The 21,392-nt window shown below is 45.3% G+C and overlaps 1 protein-coding gene across 6 annotated transcripts in view; it reads right to left on the bottom strand.

The window, feature by feature from the left end:
- AGAP1 (ArfGAP with GTPase domain, ankyrin repeat and PH domain 1) overlaps positions 1 to 21,392 on the bottom strand; it is a 638,294-nt gene that overhangs the window by 98,576 nt on the left and 518,326 nt on the right. For 2 of the 6 annotated variants that reach the window (XM_055291055.2, XM_055291057.2), the window contains one exon: positions 11,447 to 11,521. The exons of the other annotated variants lie outside the window; for them this stretch is intronic. In XM_055291055.2, the coding sequence (XP_055147030.1) occupies positions 11,447 to 11,521 (75 nt within the window). The remainder of the gene's footprint in view (positions 1 to 11,446; positions 11,522 to 21,392) is intronic. 6 annotated transcript variants of the gene reach the window in all.

Genomic DNA, 21,392 nt, shown 5'->3' with positions numbered 1-21,392 from the left:
CTGTCAGGACATGGTCCACAGGTACAGGTGCAGGTGCCTCTGCCCTCTCCATGGGAAGGAAAACTTCTGCTATCAGGCCACTCCCTGTGGACAGGTACGAATGCTGCCGCCCAGCAGAGTGAAGCCAGGTATGGGAGGTGACAGGCAGCCTGGTGCCTTTGAGGTCCCTGAAGCTCCTGCCTGTCCTACAGTTAGTTACATAAGACATCCATCCATCCATCCATCCATCCATCCATCCATCCATCCATCCATCCATCCATCTATCCATCCCTCCCTCCCTCCCTCCCTCCCTCCCTCCCTCTCTCCATCCATCCATCCATCCATCCATCCATCCATCCATCCATCCACCCACCCACCCATCCAAGAAGGAGTCTCCCTCTGTCGCTCAGGCTGGAGTGCAGTGGCACCATCTCAGCTCACTGCAACCTCTGCCTCCGGGGTTCAAGTGATTCTCCTGCCTCAGCCTCCTGAGTAGCTGGGATAACAGGTGTCAGCCACCATGTCCAGCGTCTCCTTTTTTAAAAACTGGATTTCTGGTGTTACTAAACCTAGTTCTGACTAATCTAGTAGAGAAGACCTATCCTGGTGGTGATCTCCTATGTGCTGCTCTGGTGACTTTATTAGGTCAACACCTAGCAAATCTCAAGATTTAATCCGTGTTTAGTCCGTGTTTATGATTCAGTGGCATTGCAGTGACCGTTTAGACTCATTATGTAAAGAGTGAATAGATTTTTGGACCCAAGTGTTTTCCCTTCTGTGTGGAGAGAACAGGAACATGCTCCTTCTAAGGTTCAAAGAAGAATTTTTAGCAGATGATAGAGCCTTATTCAAATCACCGATGGCCCCGAAGGGCTGCAGCACATTACGAAGTGACACGGTGATGACATTTTACTTATGAGCAACTAGATTAAAAATGATCAAAACAGTAATTGGCAGTGTGAGGCCCATCAGTCAGAGACAGAGCCAAGCATTACTCTCCACTGCCACCCTCACTTCAAACGTGCAGAACGAGCATGTGCCTGTTAGGATGCCCTGTTCCGAGCTTTCATTTTTAGTGGTGTCATTTCACTAACACAAACTACCTATTGGTGACAATTGCAGTGGCTTCTATTTCATTCACTGTAAAAACAGATTTCAGGTTGTAGAAGCTCCTGACGGTGTATCTATTAAAAGCATGTTGAAGTTTCAGATACACACACAGACAGCAAAATTAATCCCCTTGCTCCTGAAAAATCAAGATGCCACCACACCCCAAAGCCTGAAGTAACAGACGGTGTACTGTTTCCCAGTGTGACATTCCAGGACTTAGCTGTTTAATAAAGTTTTGTGATTGGGCTCACAGGGATTTAAACAGTTTTCTGTGTTTAACGGTTAGCTGTGGAAAGGTCCACTATAATAGTATTTTAGCACCATGAACCTGTCGAAATCAACCTGCCCAATTATTCCAAACGACATTAATAACACCGGATATTACACTAATTGTGTCCAGTTTCTATGCAGACGAGGCCCCATGGGGCTAATTTTCCCTCCTTAGGGGCAAGAAACTCAGCCATCAGACTGATTTCACAAGGAATCCCTCCTCATTACAGGAATCCGGGCTGTCAAACTTTTTTTTCTTAAAGGTTAATGGGCCAATCCGTCATCAATTATTTTTTTGCGGAATTCTAGCAGACAAAGGGTTAAAGGGCTAAAAGCAGCTGAAAACCGTTTCACATTTGGAAGTTGCTTTCAACAGGAGGGATCTGACAAGGATGCATGGGGGAGAAGTGGGTGCGAGGGGAGGGAAGGAGGGAGGCACAGAGGCACACACAGGTCTCAGGGAAAGGGTCTGGGGAAGAGGACACTGCATTGTGCTTTTGCAAAGGCCAAGAGGACCTGGATCTGTGTCCCGAGCTACGACGCGAAATGCCTCAAAGCTGTTGACGGGGCCGGGCGCAGTGGCTCATGCCTATAATCCTAACACTTTGGGAGGCCGAGGTGGGTGGATTGCCTGAGCTCAGGAGTTCGAGATCAGCCTGGGCAACATAGTGAAACCCCATCTCTACTAAAATATAAATTAAAAAAATTAGCTGGGCGTGGTGGTGTGTGCCTGTAGTCCCAGCTACTCGGGAGGCTGAGGCAGGAGAACTGCTTGAACCCGGGAGGCGGAGGTTGTAGTGAGCCAAGATCACACCACTGCACTCCAGCCTGGGTGACAAAGTGAGACTGTCTCCAAAAAAAAAAAACAAAAACAAAAAAACCTACTGATGGGTGCAGGTGCAATGCTGAGATTTGTTTCTCTTCTGAATAGAAAAGGGCTCAAGGAGGATGCAGAAGTCAGTTACTCCAAGTTCTTCAATGACCGGATGAGAATCTGGGTCCTGGGGAGAGAGGGTTTTCCCAGGGTGCCCTACAGCCTGAAATCCAGGCTCCTGAGGCCCATCCAGTGTTCTATCCACAAGGCTAAGCATCCTTTGTGACACATTTAATGACAAACCCGTGATGAAAATGAAATGGGATATCACAACAGTGCAGAGATGACATGCTCAGCATGGGGGATGGGCATGTTTGCTGCACGAAGACCCCAGCATCTACCAAGCCCAGAGGCCTCCAGATAGCACCACCGAAAAATGACGGGACAATACAATAGCCAAGGCCTGAGCAGAAAATAACCATCTTCTCCACTCTTGACCTTGGTGAAAGATTTGGGACTTCTGTTTTAGGACACACCACAAAGCCCTGGTGAACACAATACCACCGATGCTTACCTTCTGGCAAGCCTTTTTTCTTTTTCCCCTATTAACAAGTGAGTTTTCGCTACAGGTTCTCCCAGTTTCTGTCCGAACTGGAGCTCCAACTTTGGGGTTCTCTCTCCTGGAACCTACATCCCACTCTGCCATCGACGGACTGGTGCCCATGAGCAGCCCACTGCATCTTTCTGATCTCAGCTTTATCTGCAAGGGAGGTGCCAGGCTGGACCTGGGATGACAAAGGGAAGCTCTCTCTCCTGTTCTTTTAAAAACAGACATTCCTAACTGTTCCTGAAGAGGCTGGTGCAGCCCCAGAATTCCTCTTCACACAGTTCTCCAGGTAGCCACTGTCAATGCAACGGGGTTGGAAACTCAGACGGAATGTACTCGCTACCTTGCGGTCTCTCTCCCTCTACCATGACCCACACCCTAAGAGGCGATGTGTGGCAATATCACGCACGTACCCGGGCTTTAATGCTATTTTTCCTCATACACTTTGTAAAATCCTCCAGTATTTCTGTTTTAAAAGCATCTATTAAATAGACATGTGGCTTAGATATTTTACCCAATTATGACAAAAAGCGCACACACTAAGATGTCAGCCAAAACACAGTACTAAAAACTCAGTTTTTATTTTCAAATTTTCTCCCATTTTTGTAGGAAAAGACTGATGTGAAAGAAAGCCTGCTGAGCGGGCGCGGTGGCTCAAGCCTGTAATCCTAACAGTTTGAGAGGCCTGGGGGGAGGATCACTTGAGGGGAGGAGTTCGGGAGCAGCCTGAACAACATGGCAAAACCCCGTCTCTACTAAAAATACAAAAAGTAGTTGGGCGTGGTGGCGGGTGCCTATAATCCCAGCTACTCAGGAGGCCGAGGCATGAGAATCACTTGAACCCTGGAGGTGGAGGCTGCAGTGAGTGGAGACTGTGCCACTGCACTCCAGCCTGGGCAACAGAGTGAGACTCTCTGTCCAAAAATAAAAGACAAAGAAAGCAGGCAAGCCTGGAGAATATGGACCAGGGTTGTACAGAACCAAAAAACCTACAGAAAATAACACATAAAGCCCACCCCTTACTACATTTGAGAAATTATTATTAATTTTAAACAAAAACAAAAGATCATTATAAACACGCAGTTCACGGTTCTCAGGTAATTATTTTTGGAAACTCTGAATTTGGTCAATATCTTTGTCTAGCCAAGAGAGTCCAACAGAGGTGTTGTCCTGTGGCTTAATTTAGAAGAGTGTGATTAATTCTGTGAAGAAGCAAATCCCCACAGGTCAATTATGAGGTTAGGAATGTTTAACTACTAAATATTACCACGGGAAGGTTCTCATGACACACAAAGGATGTTTTTGTTTTTCAAACACATTATAAAGAGCTGGGATAGCAGTTCAAGGGCCACGTGTAAAGAAACTCCATTTGAAAGCTTTGGCTTAGCTGTAGGGTGCCACATGTGCCTTTTTTTTTTTTTTTTTTTTTTTGGAGACAGGGTCTCTGTTGACCAGACTGGAGTGCAGTGGCTTCATCTCAGCTCACTGCAACCTCCACCTCCTGGGCTCAAGCGCTTCTCCCACCTCAGCCTCCCGAGTAGCTGGGACCACAGGCGTGCGCCACCACGCCTGGCTAATTTTTGTATTTTCTGTAGAGAAGAGGTTTCACCATGTTGCCCAGGCTGGTCTCGAACTCCTTAACTCGCACAACCCGCCCACCTCAGCCTCCCAAAGTGATGGGATTAGAGGTGTGAGTCACCATGTCTGGCCCATGCATGTCTTAAATTAAGAAGACTCCAAAACAAAGCTCTTGGGGAAAAAAGAAATAGTTATCTGACTGCAGATTGAGAACATCTTGCGATATGGCAGGGGTGAGTGTTGCTGTCTCCCTTGTACTTTCTCTGTCCCAGACGCCCTGTGAAAGCTCCAGGCCCAAGCGTTCAGTTTAGAAAGAGAAAGCAATGATAGGCACGTGCCGTGATTTATCTCGTTACTAAGCGGTAACCGTTTGTTACTCATCCTGACACACTCCCCACTTTGCAGAGGTCCCCTCGGGCTCTTAATTATAGGAATAAGTGAGCAAGGCCATGTTGGGCAGGCCTAGGGCGGGTTCCTCTGCAAGAGTCCAGCATGGCCATCAGGAGACCCGGCCTCCCCAGGCTTACCAGGAACCTTCAGCGGCACCCTCCACTGTCCACAGTGGGGGCTTCCTCTCCTAGGTGCTGCTCAGCGCTGAGGTGATACCCAAGACTGTCATCCTTTCAAAAGGAGGGGGCTAGAAAAATGAGCAATCTTGCTTCCCTTCCCAAAACGTCAATTGTAGTTACTCCCCGTGCAAGGGTTTCCTAAATCTGAAGTTATCTGCATTAGCTTTTCCCGTGCAAGGGGGTTTCCCAAATCTGAAGTTATCTGTATTAGTTTTTTTTTTTTTTTTTTTTTTTTTGAGACAGTCTTGCTCTGTCGCCCAGGTTGGAGTGTAGCGGCACGATCTTGGCGCACTGCAACCTCTGCCTCCCTGGTTCAAGAGATTCTTGTGCCTCAGCCTCCAGAGTAGCTAGGATTACAGGCATGCACCACCGCACCCAGCTAATTTTTGTATTTTTAGTAGAGACGGGGTTTCACCACGTTGACCAGGCTGGTCTCAAATGCCTGACCTGAAGTGATCCGCCCACCTTGACCTCCCAAAATGCTGGGATTATAGGCGTGAGCCACCGTGCCCGGCCTACCTGCATTAGTTCTTAGTTGGTGCTGCTCATCATTGAGGAGGGCTGGCTTTGGCCAGCTCTGCTCTGCACCGATACATTAAAAAGGCCTACTGAATAGTCCACAGATACTCTCCATGGAGTCTTTGGGTCATTTTTCTACTAAATAAGTCTGTATAGCAATTTAATAGCAGCCACGGTGGCCAGCTTCCCCATGTGCCCAGCTCTGTGGGAAGCGCTTCATAGGCTTCACTTCATTTCTTCTTCAATTACCCTTCAAGGTAGGTTTTATTGTCTCCATGCGAGAGGAAGAAAAGAACAGAGAGGAAGGACAGACCCAGGAAAGCATCCCAAGCCACACAGCTGGGAAGCGGCAGAGAGGGGATGAGACCCAGGTGTGTGTGACTCCACAGCTCATGCTTTTAGACATATTTCTACAACTGAAGATTCTTCTCAGATGACAGCAAATGGAAGCAGGAGGGTAGGTTTAAAAGACTAGAAAACAGATTAAGTTTCATTTCTAAATTCCACCCTGTGCTTCATGGGCAACGCTTCTTTTCAAATCTCTGTTCCTGGCTACATAAACAACGTTCAAGCACTGCAATTTTCTTTGAAAACAGAATCTGGATGCTTGAGTAATGGGGCTTCCGGTCCTAGGCAAGGACCAATGCAGGGGCCGTGTTCCATGTCTCTAGGTATGTTAGCTTGCTGACTCCTCCCCACAACCCTGTGCAGTGGGCGTCATCACCCCAGTTTATAGGTGGGGAAACTGAGGTACAGAGAAGACACATCAAGAACCCAAGGTTAGAGCTACGAAGTGGGGATGTGGGACTGAACCAAGACCACCTGAGTTAAGATTTGGGCTTGAGTCTGGTGCCCATGCCTGCCTCGTACAAACAAGAGCAGTGATTCAGTGTGAAAGAGAACGCCATCTGAGCCTGGAGAATGCTCACTGCAGAGAGCAGGTTCTGGAAGGCAGCCTCACACAGTGGGGACCTGTATGGGGCATTGGGGAGACTGCCGGGGAATTTGGCGGGGGCCTTGATTAGACATTGCAGTGAGTCCTTCAGGAAACACACAACACAATGGGTCACAGATTGTCAGGCAGGGCTGCCTTCTTCCTCTGCTGGAGATGACGATGACAGCTATCTGCAGATCTGTGGATCATCTAGTCCCCTCCACTGGTCCTGGTCCCAAAAGAATCCTCGGCACACACCTCACACGCAAGCCTAAGGGTGCTGCAGGCTCTGTACTGAGCCCTGTCCAGGTGCAGGCTGCTGCCTCCACCCGGAATTCCAGCCCCGTCTCCCTGACAGCTCCTGGGGATCACGCCCGCCCTTCTCCCAGGCTCGGTTTCTTCTTTTATAAAACAAGGAGGAAAAGATCTCCCTTTGCTAGGGGTGCACGACAGGATGCAGGGAAATTGCTCAGCGCTGAGGATGCAGTCGCTGTGGTTCCTGTCACATCCCGCAGGCCGTCATACCTGTCCTGACCCCTAAATCAAATGTAGTTCCCCTCTCCACTAAGCCCCCAGAGCATCCAGGGCCTCTTCCCTCCTTCTGCATGAGATCCTTTGTGCAGCCTCCTAGACTGACAGTGAGCTCCCTGAGGGCAGTGGGCGGGTGCACCCTTACCCTCTCCATTGCCCCAGCACCCAGCGCAGACAATGGCGCATCCCTGCAGGGACCTGAGAGTAGGGAACAAGGAGGCACGCCTACCTCACACTCAGCAAGACCATCATTCTCAGATGTGGGCCTGTAATTTGTTTAACTGTGAATGAGTTGGAAGTCAAAGAACTGTGACCAAGAAAATGAGTGGTAGAGGGAATGGCCCACAAGTTAGGCCTGCTCACATCTGCTCAGAGGAACAGTGACCATCTGGGCTGTTCAGTGGAGAAGGCAGGTGTGGGTCTGACTGCAGGCCTGAGGCTCAAAGCTGTATCTGTGATGAAATCTCCAAAAGGAAGTTTGCTGTTTCCCCATGGCCATGCCTATGCTTGGAATCGCAGCATCGGGGAGACTGGGTTCCAGCGATCTGGCCCACTGTGGTGAACAGAAGTACCCAAAGCAGAGGTTTCCCAGGCCTGTTGCTGGGGCGAGCTCTAAGTCCACAGAAATGGGCCTTCATAGAAGGGCTCAAATCGGGACTTTAGGCCAGTACTGAATCTGGCTAACACTTGGATGCAAGCGTCATCACCTGTGTGAAGAGGCCTATCTTAAGTATTCATTCTGCTGCCAGGGAATGGGCTTGGCACCCCAAGAAATGCCCCCTTGTTTCCTAACACCTCTCTCCTTTATCTATTTAGGTACTGGAAGTACTTTTCTACTGCAAAAACAGAGAGCTTAAACGCTCTTGAAAGAGCCCATGTGTTCACCCAACTCACAGCGGATGATAACGTCATCTGTTTAGCTGCATGGGGCAGGTGAGGCCTGGAGACGGGTCCAGGTGTTGTGCAATTCTGCCCTGCGGTGCAGCAGAGGCCTCCCTCCCGAGTTTCCTCCTGCACAACGCCCACTCTTCCGCCACTTGGTCCTCTTTGTTCTTTCTCCAATATATTTCATTTACTTTAGAGTTGAACATTTGTGAGTCTAGCCTCAGTCATCTGGTATTTACATCTCTTTCTCCCTTGGGCTGGGAGACAGCAGTTAATTGGAGCATCATATCATTAAGACACTCTTCCATCCCACTTCACAGGCTCCTGAGATGGAAAAGTTACAGCTGCATTCTGGCTGAAGAAAATTCAATTTCACCCATCTTGAGAAAGTTAATTGTTAAAAAGCAACCAAAGTTTGTACATCAGTGCAATCATATATATCCAAAGTTTCTATCTCGGTTTCAGTGTTAGCCATAATGGACAGACAAAAGATAAAATAATTTTGTTTTTTAATCTTGTCGTGTGTTTCGCTTGTAAGTTTTGTTTGTTTTTATCCACTCCTGACATCCATCCACAAACTCCTTCCACGTGGATCCGTGAGCAGGTCCCAGAGTCAAGAGATCTGGGCACACGTCCTGCCTCTGGAACATGTTAGCTTGTTCTGCAGAAAATCACTTATCAGAATCCCAATTTTCCCTCCGTAACATGATACCTACCTGGCAGGGGGAGTGTGAAGATTAAATGAGATAATGTGGTCCAGAGGCCGCAAGAGAGAGGACATAAAAGAAAAAGGGCTTCAGAAAGATCCTTAGACCCAAACCTTGGCTCTGCCTGTCTCTCCTAAACCCAGATCCCAAGGAAAGTCCCAGAACAGCTGAGTCCACTCCTGGCTCCTAGCGGGTGGTCTCCTCTGATTCCTGAAGCTCAAGTTCTCCCTCTAGACACAGGAAACTCTAGTGTCCCCCTTACTTGGGTGGTGTTTTTTGGGTGCCTTTGAGTAAATCACTCAAGTGGACCACTTTAAAAGATACTCCACTTGGGGATGGATCTATTTAATGTAACACTCAAGACGTGACGTTAAAACAAAAGTTAAAATGTTCAGGATACAAATTTTCATGAAGGGTCACTTTACAAAGAGTGAATATGTGATAACTTCATACATCAAAAGGCTGTAAATCAGAAAGGAATTTGATAATTATTTTATATAATTTTATAAATTCTGTAATTTCTTTTTTTTTTTTTTTTTGAGATGGAGTCTCGCTCTGTCATCCAGGCTGCAGTGCAGTGGAGTGATCTTGGCTCACTGCAATCTCCGCCTCCTGGGTTCAATCGATTCTCCTGCCTCAGCCTCCTGAGTAGCTGGGATTATAGGTGTCTGCCACTATGCTTGGGTAATTTTTTTTTAATTTTTAGTAGAGATGGGGGTTTCACCGTGTTGGCCAGGCTGGTCTCAAACTCCTGACCTCAGGTGACCCACCCGTCTCAGCCTCCCAAAGTGCTGGGATTACAGGTATGAGCCACTGTGTCTGGCCTGAATTCTGTAATACATTATTAAAAACCATATGAAATGAGATTGTATGTGTACAGATGTTAATCTTAAACCCAAAGTAAATGAAGAATGCTGTCTTTTAATTGAAAATTCATACATGACCTTGAACACCAAACAGAAACTTACTATAACTGAGAAAAATGAGAGGAAATGTGAGGGACAATTGGATATGCAGTCACTATTTAATATCCCCAGGAATGCCTTTCATAGCTACTGACAGAGGGACCCCATGTTTGCAATGCTATCCAGTACTGACAGATTTCAGAGAGGAATTCGCACTCTCCGCCCCTCCGAGGTGCTGGGCAGAGCAGATGCTGTGTATTACCTGAGAAGCTAAGGCTGAGAAGTTCACACTGCTGCAAATCCTCACTCTTGGTTCTACTGGGTCCCGTGTCACCCACCAGTGTCTCCAGGAAGGCCCATCAGCAAGTCTCAGGGAACCATTTGCCCTCAAGGCTAAGGAGGTATGCCCCCTTGCTGTCCCCCAATTTTCTATACAACTGCATTTGAAACCAGACTTCACAATTTTTTTTTTTAAAGGCTGGAAGTCAATAAACAAATTTGTTGCGACAAACCCACATGCATACAAAAAAAAAAAAAAGCAAACCCAACATATTTCATAAGGACACAGGGAGGAGAAATGATATGCACGCTAAGTTAAAAACATTTAAAAAATGGTGAAAAGAGTATATTAATACCCTTTTAAATGCAACAAAAATGATACTGAATGTGACCGTTTCTTAAATTCTATTCTTTTCCCTCTTTCATTTGGTTATTTCTTGAGTGCTCTGAAAGAAGATACCAACGAGGCCAAGCTCCATTGGTATCTTAACAGACAACAATTTCCCCTTGAGAAATGAAAAAAGAAATTATGATTAAAAAATGGCTCTTTAACAAGCCATAGTGAAAATGTAGATTTGTTTTCCAGATTTCTTTTTCTTTTTTTCCTGGCTGAGAGCAGGGCGTTCAGCGGCAAGACAGGAGTAATTGTGAAAGAAAGAAAAAAGAGGATGGTGATATAAATCAGCAAAGGTTAATGACCAGGATGTGAAGAGAGGGACTTGTTTACAGAAATAGCGTGCAATTTAAAATTTACAAGAGATTTAATGCCACTGCTTGGCAATCGCTAAAATCAACAGCCCAGAAAACAGTGACATTAAGAAAAATATTACAGTTATAATAATCCCCAAATAAGTCAATTAGTGTTAGGGCACGAGCTTGTGATTACTTGACCCATTTGGCTTGCACTTAAGTGAAAAAAAATTTCCCCCTATTATACCAAGATCGCTGGATTGTGACCTGCTTTGCATCGCACGTCCTATACCCCCGCCTCCCTTATGTGTGCTTGGGCTGATGGTGGTGGTTTTCCCTTGCCTGGCATCAAAATAATTCTGACCCTTGACATTTGTAATCATAAAAAAAAAGGCAATTTATAATTGTGTTGTTCAAATGAAGGTGGAGGAAAAATTCAATCTGCTATTATACAAAAGCAATGACGGCTGTCTTCGGTGAAAAAAGCAACGCAAGTCAATTTGTGAACTTTGGCACCAGACGACCTTTAGAAACACAACAAAATACTGAATTTACAAGCAATAGCAGCCCATGCAAATGGCCCGGGCCTGCTTGCCTGTGGATTAGAGCTGCAGAGAGCATTATGGAGAATGCTTCCACAAAACAAATTAAGACTGTTACTTAAATGTCACGGCACACTATTGTATTTGGCTACAGATCATTACACCTGATACTAACACTTTTAAAAACTGTAATAACTTGGGAAATATTACACTGAGAGCCCACATGTATAAAGGAAAAGAAAAAAGAGGAGAAAATAGGTTTCTGAAGTAATTTAAACATCACTACTCTACGACTGAAGGGAAAGGTCAAAATTTAAGTAAGCTGAAAGGAACATGAATGGTAAAATAAAACACACAAACAAAAAGATGAAAAGACCACAGGAATGACTCTGCAAACACAATAAGGGAGCATGCGGCTTTGGGCAAATTGCATTTCCATGCCTGTGTTGGAAAGGAAGGGGCGGGCAGGGGATGAGACGGGAAGAGGCAGGTGGAGGTGTGGGCGGGTGGAGGTGCGGAGGCGTTACCTTCGGTGTTGGTGCTGCTGCTGTATATATTTCGCAGGCTACCAACACGGTTTAGTTTCCATGCTTTGCGTTTGGCTGCATCCCGAGAGCAGAAAGGGGAGAGGGGAAAAAGAGAGAAAACAAAAAGGAAAAGAAAACAAATGAAAAGGGGAGAAAAAAAAAAAAGGTCAAAGTAGCACGTGACGTTGCCTCCGAGCTGTCTGCGCGAAGCGGGTGGGTGCCATGGGGCTCCCTGGTCTGAGCCCTCCGACTCCCCCACGGTGAACAGAGGAACTCAGGAAGGGCGGAGCTGGCGCAGGGTCATCAGGTTTGCATCTAACGTCAAAGAAGTACCCACGCACAGAAGTCTACTTTGCCCTGCTGGGTTTCACACATGGCTACTCAAAACAGCACAAAAACTGGCCTCTGCGTTGAGAAATGATGACACCCTTTGAAGGAGCTATGATGCCAGTTGCCACAAGCCCTTTGATTCGACCAAGTATTAGGAGCATGTCAAATCAAGAGACCCTGGTTATGAGCAGTTCATGCCTATGTGTTGCAGAAGGTAGGTTTTAAAACCAAGAGCTGTTAAAAGTGAAGTTGTCCTCCACAGACAGATTTTGATCCAGGCAATACCTACAGCAGCAAAACCCTAGTGCCATTCTGCTGTCCTGGAGGGAGGAGTCTATTCTCTTTGACACTTGGGGGAGTTGCGGCTCGAAATGGAGCTCCTAGGAACCAGAAGAGCAAGTGCCACCTCAGGTTCTCAGGAGAAAAGACAAAACGCCAAGTCACTGACAGTGGGACGCTGGGTTCGGAAGAGAACCAATTTAACAAGGGCGCAGCAGGCCCACCACTCAGGTTGTGTTGAGTGCCTGGCTGGCTCACTGAGATGGGACCCCCACCCTCCAGAGACACATTCTCCACCCCACCAGGCCCCTACCCTCCCAACCATCAACTCAGAAATGCTGACATCTGTGGCAGGGAAGACATTGACTTGAGGCGTTCTCTCCGCCCTTCAGGAGACATTTTATAAAAACCCAAGAGTTAAACAGGGTGGCTCAAGTCTTCAGGCAAATGCAGGGAAAGGCACAGTCCCAGGTCACAGGGCTAGAGGGCTTGGCCTGCCATGCAGGCAGGTGGAATGGAATGTTTAGTGGCGGTCACTGTCATTCACCTTCTGAAGAAGGGGACTCACAGGACCGTCTGTCTCTCTCAACTTCCACAGGCAGGAAGAGAAACTAGCGCAGGCTCCCACTGGGCTCTGTGTGGCTGTTTGTTTAATGCAGGTGAGCAGCACTTATCTGGGACAGGCACGCCTTTACACTTCCAGAGGCAGGTCTTAAGCCCGCAAAGCAGGCAGCCAGGCTGGCCCTCTGGTTCCCAAGGTACGAGTTGGCCAACGGTCAGCTCCCTAATCAACCCCAACGTGTTCCTGACTTACGACAGGTTAACTCTTCTTGCCTGCTGTAGTGTTTGAGCCAAAATTCTCCATTTCAAACAGTACAGTTTAGGCTGTGGTTGTAGGTTCCGTGTGTGCACCAAGTTCTGGTGGCCAGAAAATGACCCAGGGTGATGATTAGGCCCCTGTGATGAGTTATGTTGCAGAAATGAATCTCAAGTGCTTCTAACTACACTGGATTTCTTTGTAGATACAACACAAAACATACGCGAGAAACCTGAACCTTTAAGGAAGCAAATAAAATTCTGCAATAAAGCACTGTATATTTAGGATGCAAATTTTACATTATTCACAAGTAAAAACTAGCTGTGATTTAGTTGCCTCTTGATTTAAAGTGATATTAACTTGTTATAACTAAACACATTTAACAATTCCTTTGCAGCATGAAAATCAACAAATAGGCGAGGTCCTCACGTCTGTAATCCCAGCACTTTGGGAGGCTGAGGTGGGCGGATCACTTGAGGACAGAAGTTCGAGACCAGCCTGGCCAACATGGCAAAACACCGTCTCTACTAAAAATACAAAAATTAGCTGGGCATGGTGGGGCATGCCTATAATCCCAGCTACTCTGGAGGCGGAGGTTGCAGTGAGCTGAGATCGTACCACTGCACTCCAGCCTGGGCGACAGTGAGAGATTCTGTCTCAAAAGAATAATAATAATAATAATAATAATAATAATAATAATAATAATTTAGTAAGAAACAACCTCTAAACTAGCAGGCATCTGCAGTTTTACAGGATACAGGTCTACATTTAATTTTTCACAAGTGAAGACTTCTTTATGTCTATACCTTCAGGTTTCTTCACTATCTATAAGGTCCTACCCTAAGTATCTGTCTCAGGTAACTCCAAACCTAGGAAAAGGATCTTCAGGGCCGGGCGCGGTGGCTCACACTTGTAATCCCAGCACTTTGGGAGGCCGAGGCGGGCAGATCACGAGGTCAGGAGATCGAGACCACGGTGAAACCCCGTCTCTACTAAAAATACAAAAAATTAGCCGGGTGTGGTGGCGGGCGCCTGTAGTCCCAGCTACTCGGAGAGGCTGAGGCAGGAGAATGGCGTGAACCTGGGAGGCGGAGCTTGCAGTGAGCCGAGATCGCGCCACCGGTACAAATACCATGCATGAGGAACGAAGGAAACCAAATCTGTCACAGGTCTCAAATGTTTGCTTTAGAAATGCTTGATGGGTATGTACCAGGGGCCCCAGGCATAATGATGCAGAATTAGGCACGGGCTTAATTTTTAACTGCTGCAGCTCTGGTGTCTGGGACAGTATTTCGCAAGTTCCAGAAAGAGGTAGCCAGGAGGAGGCTGCACTCCTCAGAGTACAACTTACCTCTTTTGGCAACATTTACATATAAATAGGCAGAATGGAGGCTGGGCACCCCTCGGGAGGGGAGGGATGCCCGAGTGCAGGAAGCCTCTTTCCTCGCCTGCTTTATGCCTTGCATTTTTCACACTCCACTCTCCCATTACCACAGGATGTATAAGCAGGAAGTGAACTTGCAGCCTGGCTTTCTATTAACCTATTGATGAAATAATCCATTTTAATGTGCGAAATGTCGTGCCTGTTTCTTCCCCTTAAACAAATGGACGTTTTCTGGCTGATACCAAGGTCGTGATACGTGCATTGGTCTCTGGGGGCATTGATTGCTCTAAGTTCCCTTGTTTAGAAGCTTCTCAACGAGAAAATACAATCCTATTATCATCAATAACACTTCGGGTTATGTCGGATGCTGCTGCCTGGAATCACTTCCAGGGGCTACGGAGACACTGTGCCAAATGGAACCAGGAGGCTCCGAGCTGATGTTTGGTGCCACCCGGCCACTGCCCACCGCTGGCAGCCTCCCTCTGGTCTCAGGCCTTTGGGATAAAAGGTGATTCTCGGGGACTTCAGGGGGACTAGCAATAGACTAAACTTTCCGGGTCTTTATTTTAATTAAAATTTTTAGTAAAATTCCTGTTCTACTTTCAGGAATACAGTTTCTTCTTCTTAAACACAGGCTAACTTATTTTGATTTTGTTACTAATGTTATTTCTCACAAAACCTATTATTCTACTATCAAAATTTCACATTATTGAACAAAAAGGCAGCAGGGTGTGAGCACTCTGTTAGTGTTTTCCATTCTGCTATTTTGCTTGCTACATAAGCAAAAGTCTCTTTCATAAACAGAGTTTCACAATGCTTCCCATAGCTATGTAAGCGGCAGAATGTCTCAGCACTGTCTTACATGTTTAAAAACACATACGCAAATCTCAATAAACATGATATCCCACAAGTACAATTTCAGATGTGGTACAAACTGTCAGCTCCAGTGTAGACAGCGAGATTGATCTCTTCTCACTTCAGTCCGCAAATTAAATGGAACTTTCTGAGCTCTAATCTGGGTAGCAGAACAGTCAGTGGGCCTGGGGAGAGAATGCCACTCGTGGGAGGACAGCACTGTCCCCTCAATGGTGCCAAAATGTGAACTGTGAACTCAGGTGAAACACAAGGGTGCTATACGTGGGTATCACAGCAAGAGGTAAAACAAGGGAATCACCACCGACTGCTGGGAATTTAAAACACACATGGAAAACTCATCATCATGCTGGCTGGAATGTATTTTATTTTTTTATTTTTTATTTTTATTTTTTTTGAGACGGAGTCTTGCGCTGTTGCCCAGGCTGGAGTGCAGTGGCGCAATCTCAGCTCACTGCAAGCTCCGCCTCCCGGGTTCACGCCATTCTTCTGCCTCAGCCTCCGGAGTAGCTGGGACCATGGGTGCCCGCCACCACGCCCGGCTAATTTTTTGTACTTTTTTAGTGTATTTTCTAAGGATTAAAAGGATCAAAACTTTGAAAAACTCAGGTTAAGACAATGCAGAGAGATTCACTCCGAAACTCTAAGACAAAATGTTTCTTTACCCTTGTGTGATATAACAATGGTATTAATTTTCCTGAAAATACACACAGAGCCCTCCTGTTGAGGAACACCGGGAGGCGTTAGTAAACTGAATTCATAAGGCAGTCTTTGAATTACAAAGAGAGATCACTGTGGCACCTTCTGGTACCATAATCCTAACGTGGACAAAGTGTGATGTCTACACTGGTTATATATGTACTTTCTACGTCTTCAGGTTGGCAGATGGGATGGGTGTCACTCCACTCGTGAGGGTCTCACGCGGTGCACACCAGAGTGATGCATTTAAAGAAGAAAGCGTGATAGAAACTTTAATTCACAGAACATTTCTTAAGGCATCTGATAGTTACAAACAGCAAATCTTGTGTCTGGATGACGAAACGAGGCCTGGCATAATACACTCAGCTCCTTGTAATTACTAGCAGACAGTCGCGATCTTTTCAAAGACAGAAGGGGAAAGTGCGCAGCTTACTACGTCTTTCTACTAAGTGAGAGTAGCTGGAATCATTTAGTGTTAACAGCTGCCAATGCTTACACCTCTCCATATTTTTAGAATCTACAGCTTGTCATCTGGGTTCCTGCAACGTGAGGGACTTCGATTTTTATTTTGAAATAAAACATGTTAATTTGTTTCTCTAAAAGGTTTTTTTTTTTTTTTTTACTAACACATGTGAATGTCTGAAAACTTATCACTGAGACTTAAACTTAACTGAAAACTTAAAACTGAGACTCTTTTGACTGGCTCTTTATAAGCAGAATAAAAATATTCTTTAGTCTGCTGGCATGCTCAAACGAGCAGGGTTTTATTCCAAACTCTTCCTCCATCATTGTACCAGGAAACCACAGTCTTATTAATGTCACTTCTGGTCTCCTCCTGACAGCACTCTTTGTTGATCAGATAAACATTCCTCAGATAGCTGATTTAAAAATGATGCAGCGCCGAGGCTGTGTGTCCAAGGCGCGTCAGCCATGTTGGACGTCCAAGTGTGCATGAATTACATCCTGGCGTGAACTGAGCAGGGCCGGCTAAATGAGGCACGCTGCAGCCCTCAGAATCAATTATGAGAACTAATAGGATCTTTTTACCTCCACGGAGGAAGGGGCTGGGTTGAAGAGGTGTGCCACTCATTTCTAACAATGTCTTGTCTCCGAATGAGACAAACAGCCCTCTCTATTCATACAAGGGAGCGTAAATTTGTACCTCTAAGAAAAGTCAAATGATCACCTTGTCAGACAGCACTACTCTCTGTCCACATCAGACATGTATTAATTTATTTTAAAAGACGCCATCAGTATAAATGCCACTGCTGCAGAGGGGAGCGTCTCTGCTCCTTGGAGTGTTTCAGGCTGACTGCGGCACCAGGATCCTTTACACAAAGATCATCCCCCAGGAACCTCGGCAGGTGTGAGCGGATTCTGCTGTGGTTTTGTGTCACTTGCAGTTTAGTGTGCCCGGTATCCCGTGATCTTTTGTCCGTGGCGATTTCATTGTGAGGTTAGAGATTGGGGATTTCTTTTGTGCTGGCCATTTGAACGTTCATTTGCTCAACAAGACGGTGTAAATGTTCTGTTCTCTTATGAAAAGGCAGTGGATTTTTCTTTTTTTCGTAAGATGCAACCCAGAAGATTCTTCCACTATGTGAACTCACTACTTTAGCTGTGAAGGGGCTTGACATGATGGCCGCTTCCTAGCGGAGACCTCACAGAGAAGGAGTCATGTTGAAACATCAGTTCAAAGGGCCTTTGAAGGGATTAAACAAAACCCGAGGCCAAGCAAATATATAGGACACATGTTCAGGAAGGAAAATAACTTTGCCGTGATCAGTTTCTGGCAAGGCCAACAGTCTTCGTAATTTGGAGCCACAAAACACCGAAGATAAAACACCTAAGTAAAACTCATGAAATAAAAGTCATCAATCTCCAGTTACGGAATTTTAATCTGGTTTCCAATAACTCACAATGGGTTTTTCTTTACAGCAAATACGAGTTTCACATTGGTGGCTTCTTTCAACCTCTTACTCTGTGAAAACTGCCAAGGGCTTCTGCATAGTGGGCTAATGTAGGTGCACACGGGAAATACCATCAACCCAGGAAAATAAAAACGAAGCAAGACCTCCAGGATATGCAATAAAACCAGAAGTTCCAATTAGGTAGAGAGTTGGTTTTCCCTTTGGCCTGGAAACACGCAGAAGTGGAGATCAAGGGTACAGGTGCACCCCAAATCCACTGGGTATTTCAGTACAACACCAAGAGTGTAAGTTTTCACAGGGAGTGAAAAGAAGTGAATTGAAGTAGACTATACCTTCATGATAAATTTCTAATGTAGACTTTTTGTTTTGCACATTGTCAGATGAACAGGAGAAATTGCATCAGTGAAAAATAGAAACTTCTCTCCCTGTTTTCACGGAGTGCCTGTTCATTTTGCAAAGGAAAGGCTTTTTTGGAGGATGGCTTGTCAGGGAACTGACACTGAGGCTCCATGGCTCCCGGGCTTCCCCTACTTCTGGGTATATGACAACAGCATGAGAACAGAAACCGACGAGGCCTTGGGTGTGGTTGGGCCCCAGCCAGCATCATGAGGCATCCCCTGCCTGGAAAATAACTTTACCGTGATCAGTTTTATTTTCTAGGTCTAGTTATTCGGCTGCGTGGTGTTATATGCACTCCAATCATAACATATGTTAGGACTGAATACTTGGCAATCAAAATTGAAAACACACACACAGCAAATCAAATTCTTACTTAGAAAAAAATGAGGTTCAAATTAGTTTTTCAAAACCAAATGACCTGTGGAGTAAAATGCACCTCCTTCTTGTGAGATTTGTTCAGTAGTGGTCACACAATTGTGTATGTTGAGCAGCGGTGGTGCCTGGGAGCAGCTGCAGGTCCCCTGACTTCTGCCCCTTCTCACATCCCCTCTCCAAGGACTGGCTTGCTGCTCTGTGAAGCGGATAGCAGGCTGGGGGCCGGTGATGCCGAGAGGGGAAGGCTGGTGAGGAGGGGCCACCTTAACCCTCCTGAGACAGAAATGAGTCATAATGGGAAACATTCATCTCTTTTTTTCCCTCATCCCTTTCTTCTTTTTAATCTCCTCTAACAGAATATATTGCAGGTCTTTTGGTTCTTTTTTTTTTCTTAAACATAAAATCTTTTTCAAAAATTCCAAAAAAATTGTTTTTTAATAAAACTCCAAATTGTGATATCATATTTCAAAGGCAATGGCCAGTTGAAGCAACTAATCAAAGGTATAATTATGTAATGACTGCTGCTTGTGCTCTCACGCAGGGCCGTAATTGAGGGGCTGTGATCGCTGGACCACCAGCCTCCACAATGGCAAACAACCACCCTTCTTGAAGTATTTGATCTGCCATCTTTGTAGTTGAGTTCTGACAACTACAGCGGGTGAAACGATACACTTCAGGGTTATCCAGTCAATCATGTCCCTCTTATATGTAAGCCATCTGAACTGAAGACTGGTGAAAATATCTACTAGAGATAATTTTAGCTTTTCCATTTAAGGACTTCTCCGGAAATTCCCAAAAGTATCCTGATGTGTGGCTTGAGAAATCACGAAAACCATAAGATAATGGTATTTATTCAGTCAATCAAGTATTAATACAAAGATCAGAGTGGAAAAGTAAAAGAAGAATTCCTAACTTTGGGCTCTTCTTGCTATTATGGAAATACCTTCCTTTAAACACTCACAGATTTCCTCCCATAAAACTACTTTGACTGTAACTTCACAACTTTTTAGCACACTGTTTGGTTACTGTGAATGAATAAACAGGTCACTATTAATCTGGGAGGGCCTGAAAAAGCACTGCAGGGCTAACACAACAACGGAATAGAAAATGTCTCATTTCTTTCATTTAAAATTAAATACATCAACTTCATTCAGGTTTCAGCAACAACTCACTGGAAGACTAATATTATGGCAGAAGCAAAGTTAATTTTATGTTAGTTTAATATGAAGAATAAGCCATGGCTAATCTACCTTTTCCATTTTTCCTTTAAAGGTCTTATCGGTACACACACACAACTATCACATTGTAAGCATAACTCCAATAGAGACCTGTACTACTTTTTAATGTAAACTATTATGTTTCCATAGTTTTCCAACCTGTCCCTTATAACAGTTGCACCATGGAGGTAGTATAACATAGTTGTAGCCACTCCTTATGTTAAAACACTTATTTCCAATTTTATGCCAGTAAGAATATGAAATCTGTTAAATATAGATACAGATGGTTACATATAGAAATATTTGTAGATATATATGCATATGCAGGTTAGTATACACACATTTAGTTCTTTAATCTGTTGGCCAAGAGAACCAAGAAGTGGCACCCCAGAAGCAATGAGCACACCTAGCTCCAAAACACTGGTTTCTAATACCCTTCTCCAGTAAAAGGAACCAGAGCTCTTTGGGAAACAGCCGATTTTAAGATTGTGGCAGGAAAGATATAAAATGCACCTCGTACTGATAGAAAGGAAGGAAAGTGCTCAAACAAAAGAAAACCCACAGAGATGGGGTGTAGGGCAAAGGGTGCAGGAGCAGCCAAAAGAGCCCCCAGGAGCCACAGGTGGAATAATCTGAGCCACAGCAGTATTGGATAGCAGCCTAGAATATAAAATAAATATCCACACGTCCATATGAATACAAATAGACAATTGAATATATTCATAAATGGGGGAGAGAGACAAATCTCCCCTGCAAAAGAATTCTAAATAATTTATATAGACACCCTGCCCTCAAGGACGGGGGTCTAACGCCTGACTCCTTAAGTGCACAGTGACTTCCTTCCAAAAGTTCAGTATCGGCTGGGGAGGGGCACGATGACTTTGCAGCAGAAAAACTTGACAGATGCTACCTCAAGTCAAAGGATCAAGGTCAACATCAGCAGCCATAAATAAAGTTGATGGTATATACCCTTGACAGGATAGGATGGAAATAGCACTTCACTCTGTGGTCTTTCTCCACAAAACTCGTAACTCAAGACGAATCCTGAGAAAAGCATTGCACAAATTCCAGTAGAGGGACTCCTATCATACACCTGGCCCAGCATACCTCAAGACCTTCAAGGTCATCAAAGACAAGAAAAGTCTGAGAAAATGTCCCGGCCAAGAGAAGGCTAAGGAGATGTGACACAGAATAGAATTTGGATCCTGGAACAGAGACAGGGCATGAGGTTAAAGCTAAAGAGATGCAAATAAAGTGTGGACTTTAATAAAAACGTATCAATATTGACTCATTAACTGTAAGAAATGTACCATACTAATAATGAAAGAGGTAAATTAACAGGGGAGAGGGTGGGCATGGTGTCTCATACCTGTAATCCCAGCACTTTGGGAGGCTGAGGTGGGCGGATCATTTGAGGTCAGGAGTTTGAGACCAGCCTGGCCAACATGGTGAAACACCGTTTCTACCAAACATAAAAAAATTAGCCAGTGGCACACTCCTGTAGTCCCAGCTATTTGGGAGGCTGAGGGACGAGAATCACTTGGGTCTGGGAGGCGGAGGTTGCAAGAGCCAAGACTGCGCCATTGCACTCCAGCCTGGGTGACAGAGTGAGACCCTGTCACAAAAACAAACAAAAACCAAC

Source organism: Symphalangus syndactylus, chromosome 8, assembly GCF_028878055.3.
Source record: "Symphalangus syndactylus isolate Jambi chromosome 8, NHGRI_mSymSyn1-v2.1_pri, whole genome shotgun sequence".
NCBI lineage: Eukaryota > Metazoa > Chordata > Mammalia > Primates > Hylobatidae > Symphalangus > Symphalangus syndactylus.
The sequence above is the reverse complement of the archived record's forward strand: the minus strand, read 5'-3'. Positions and strand labels throughout refer to the sequence as shown.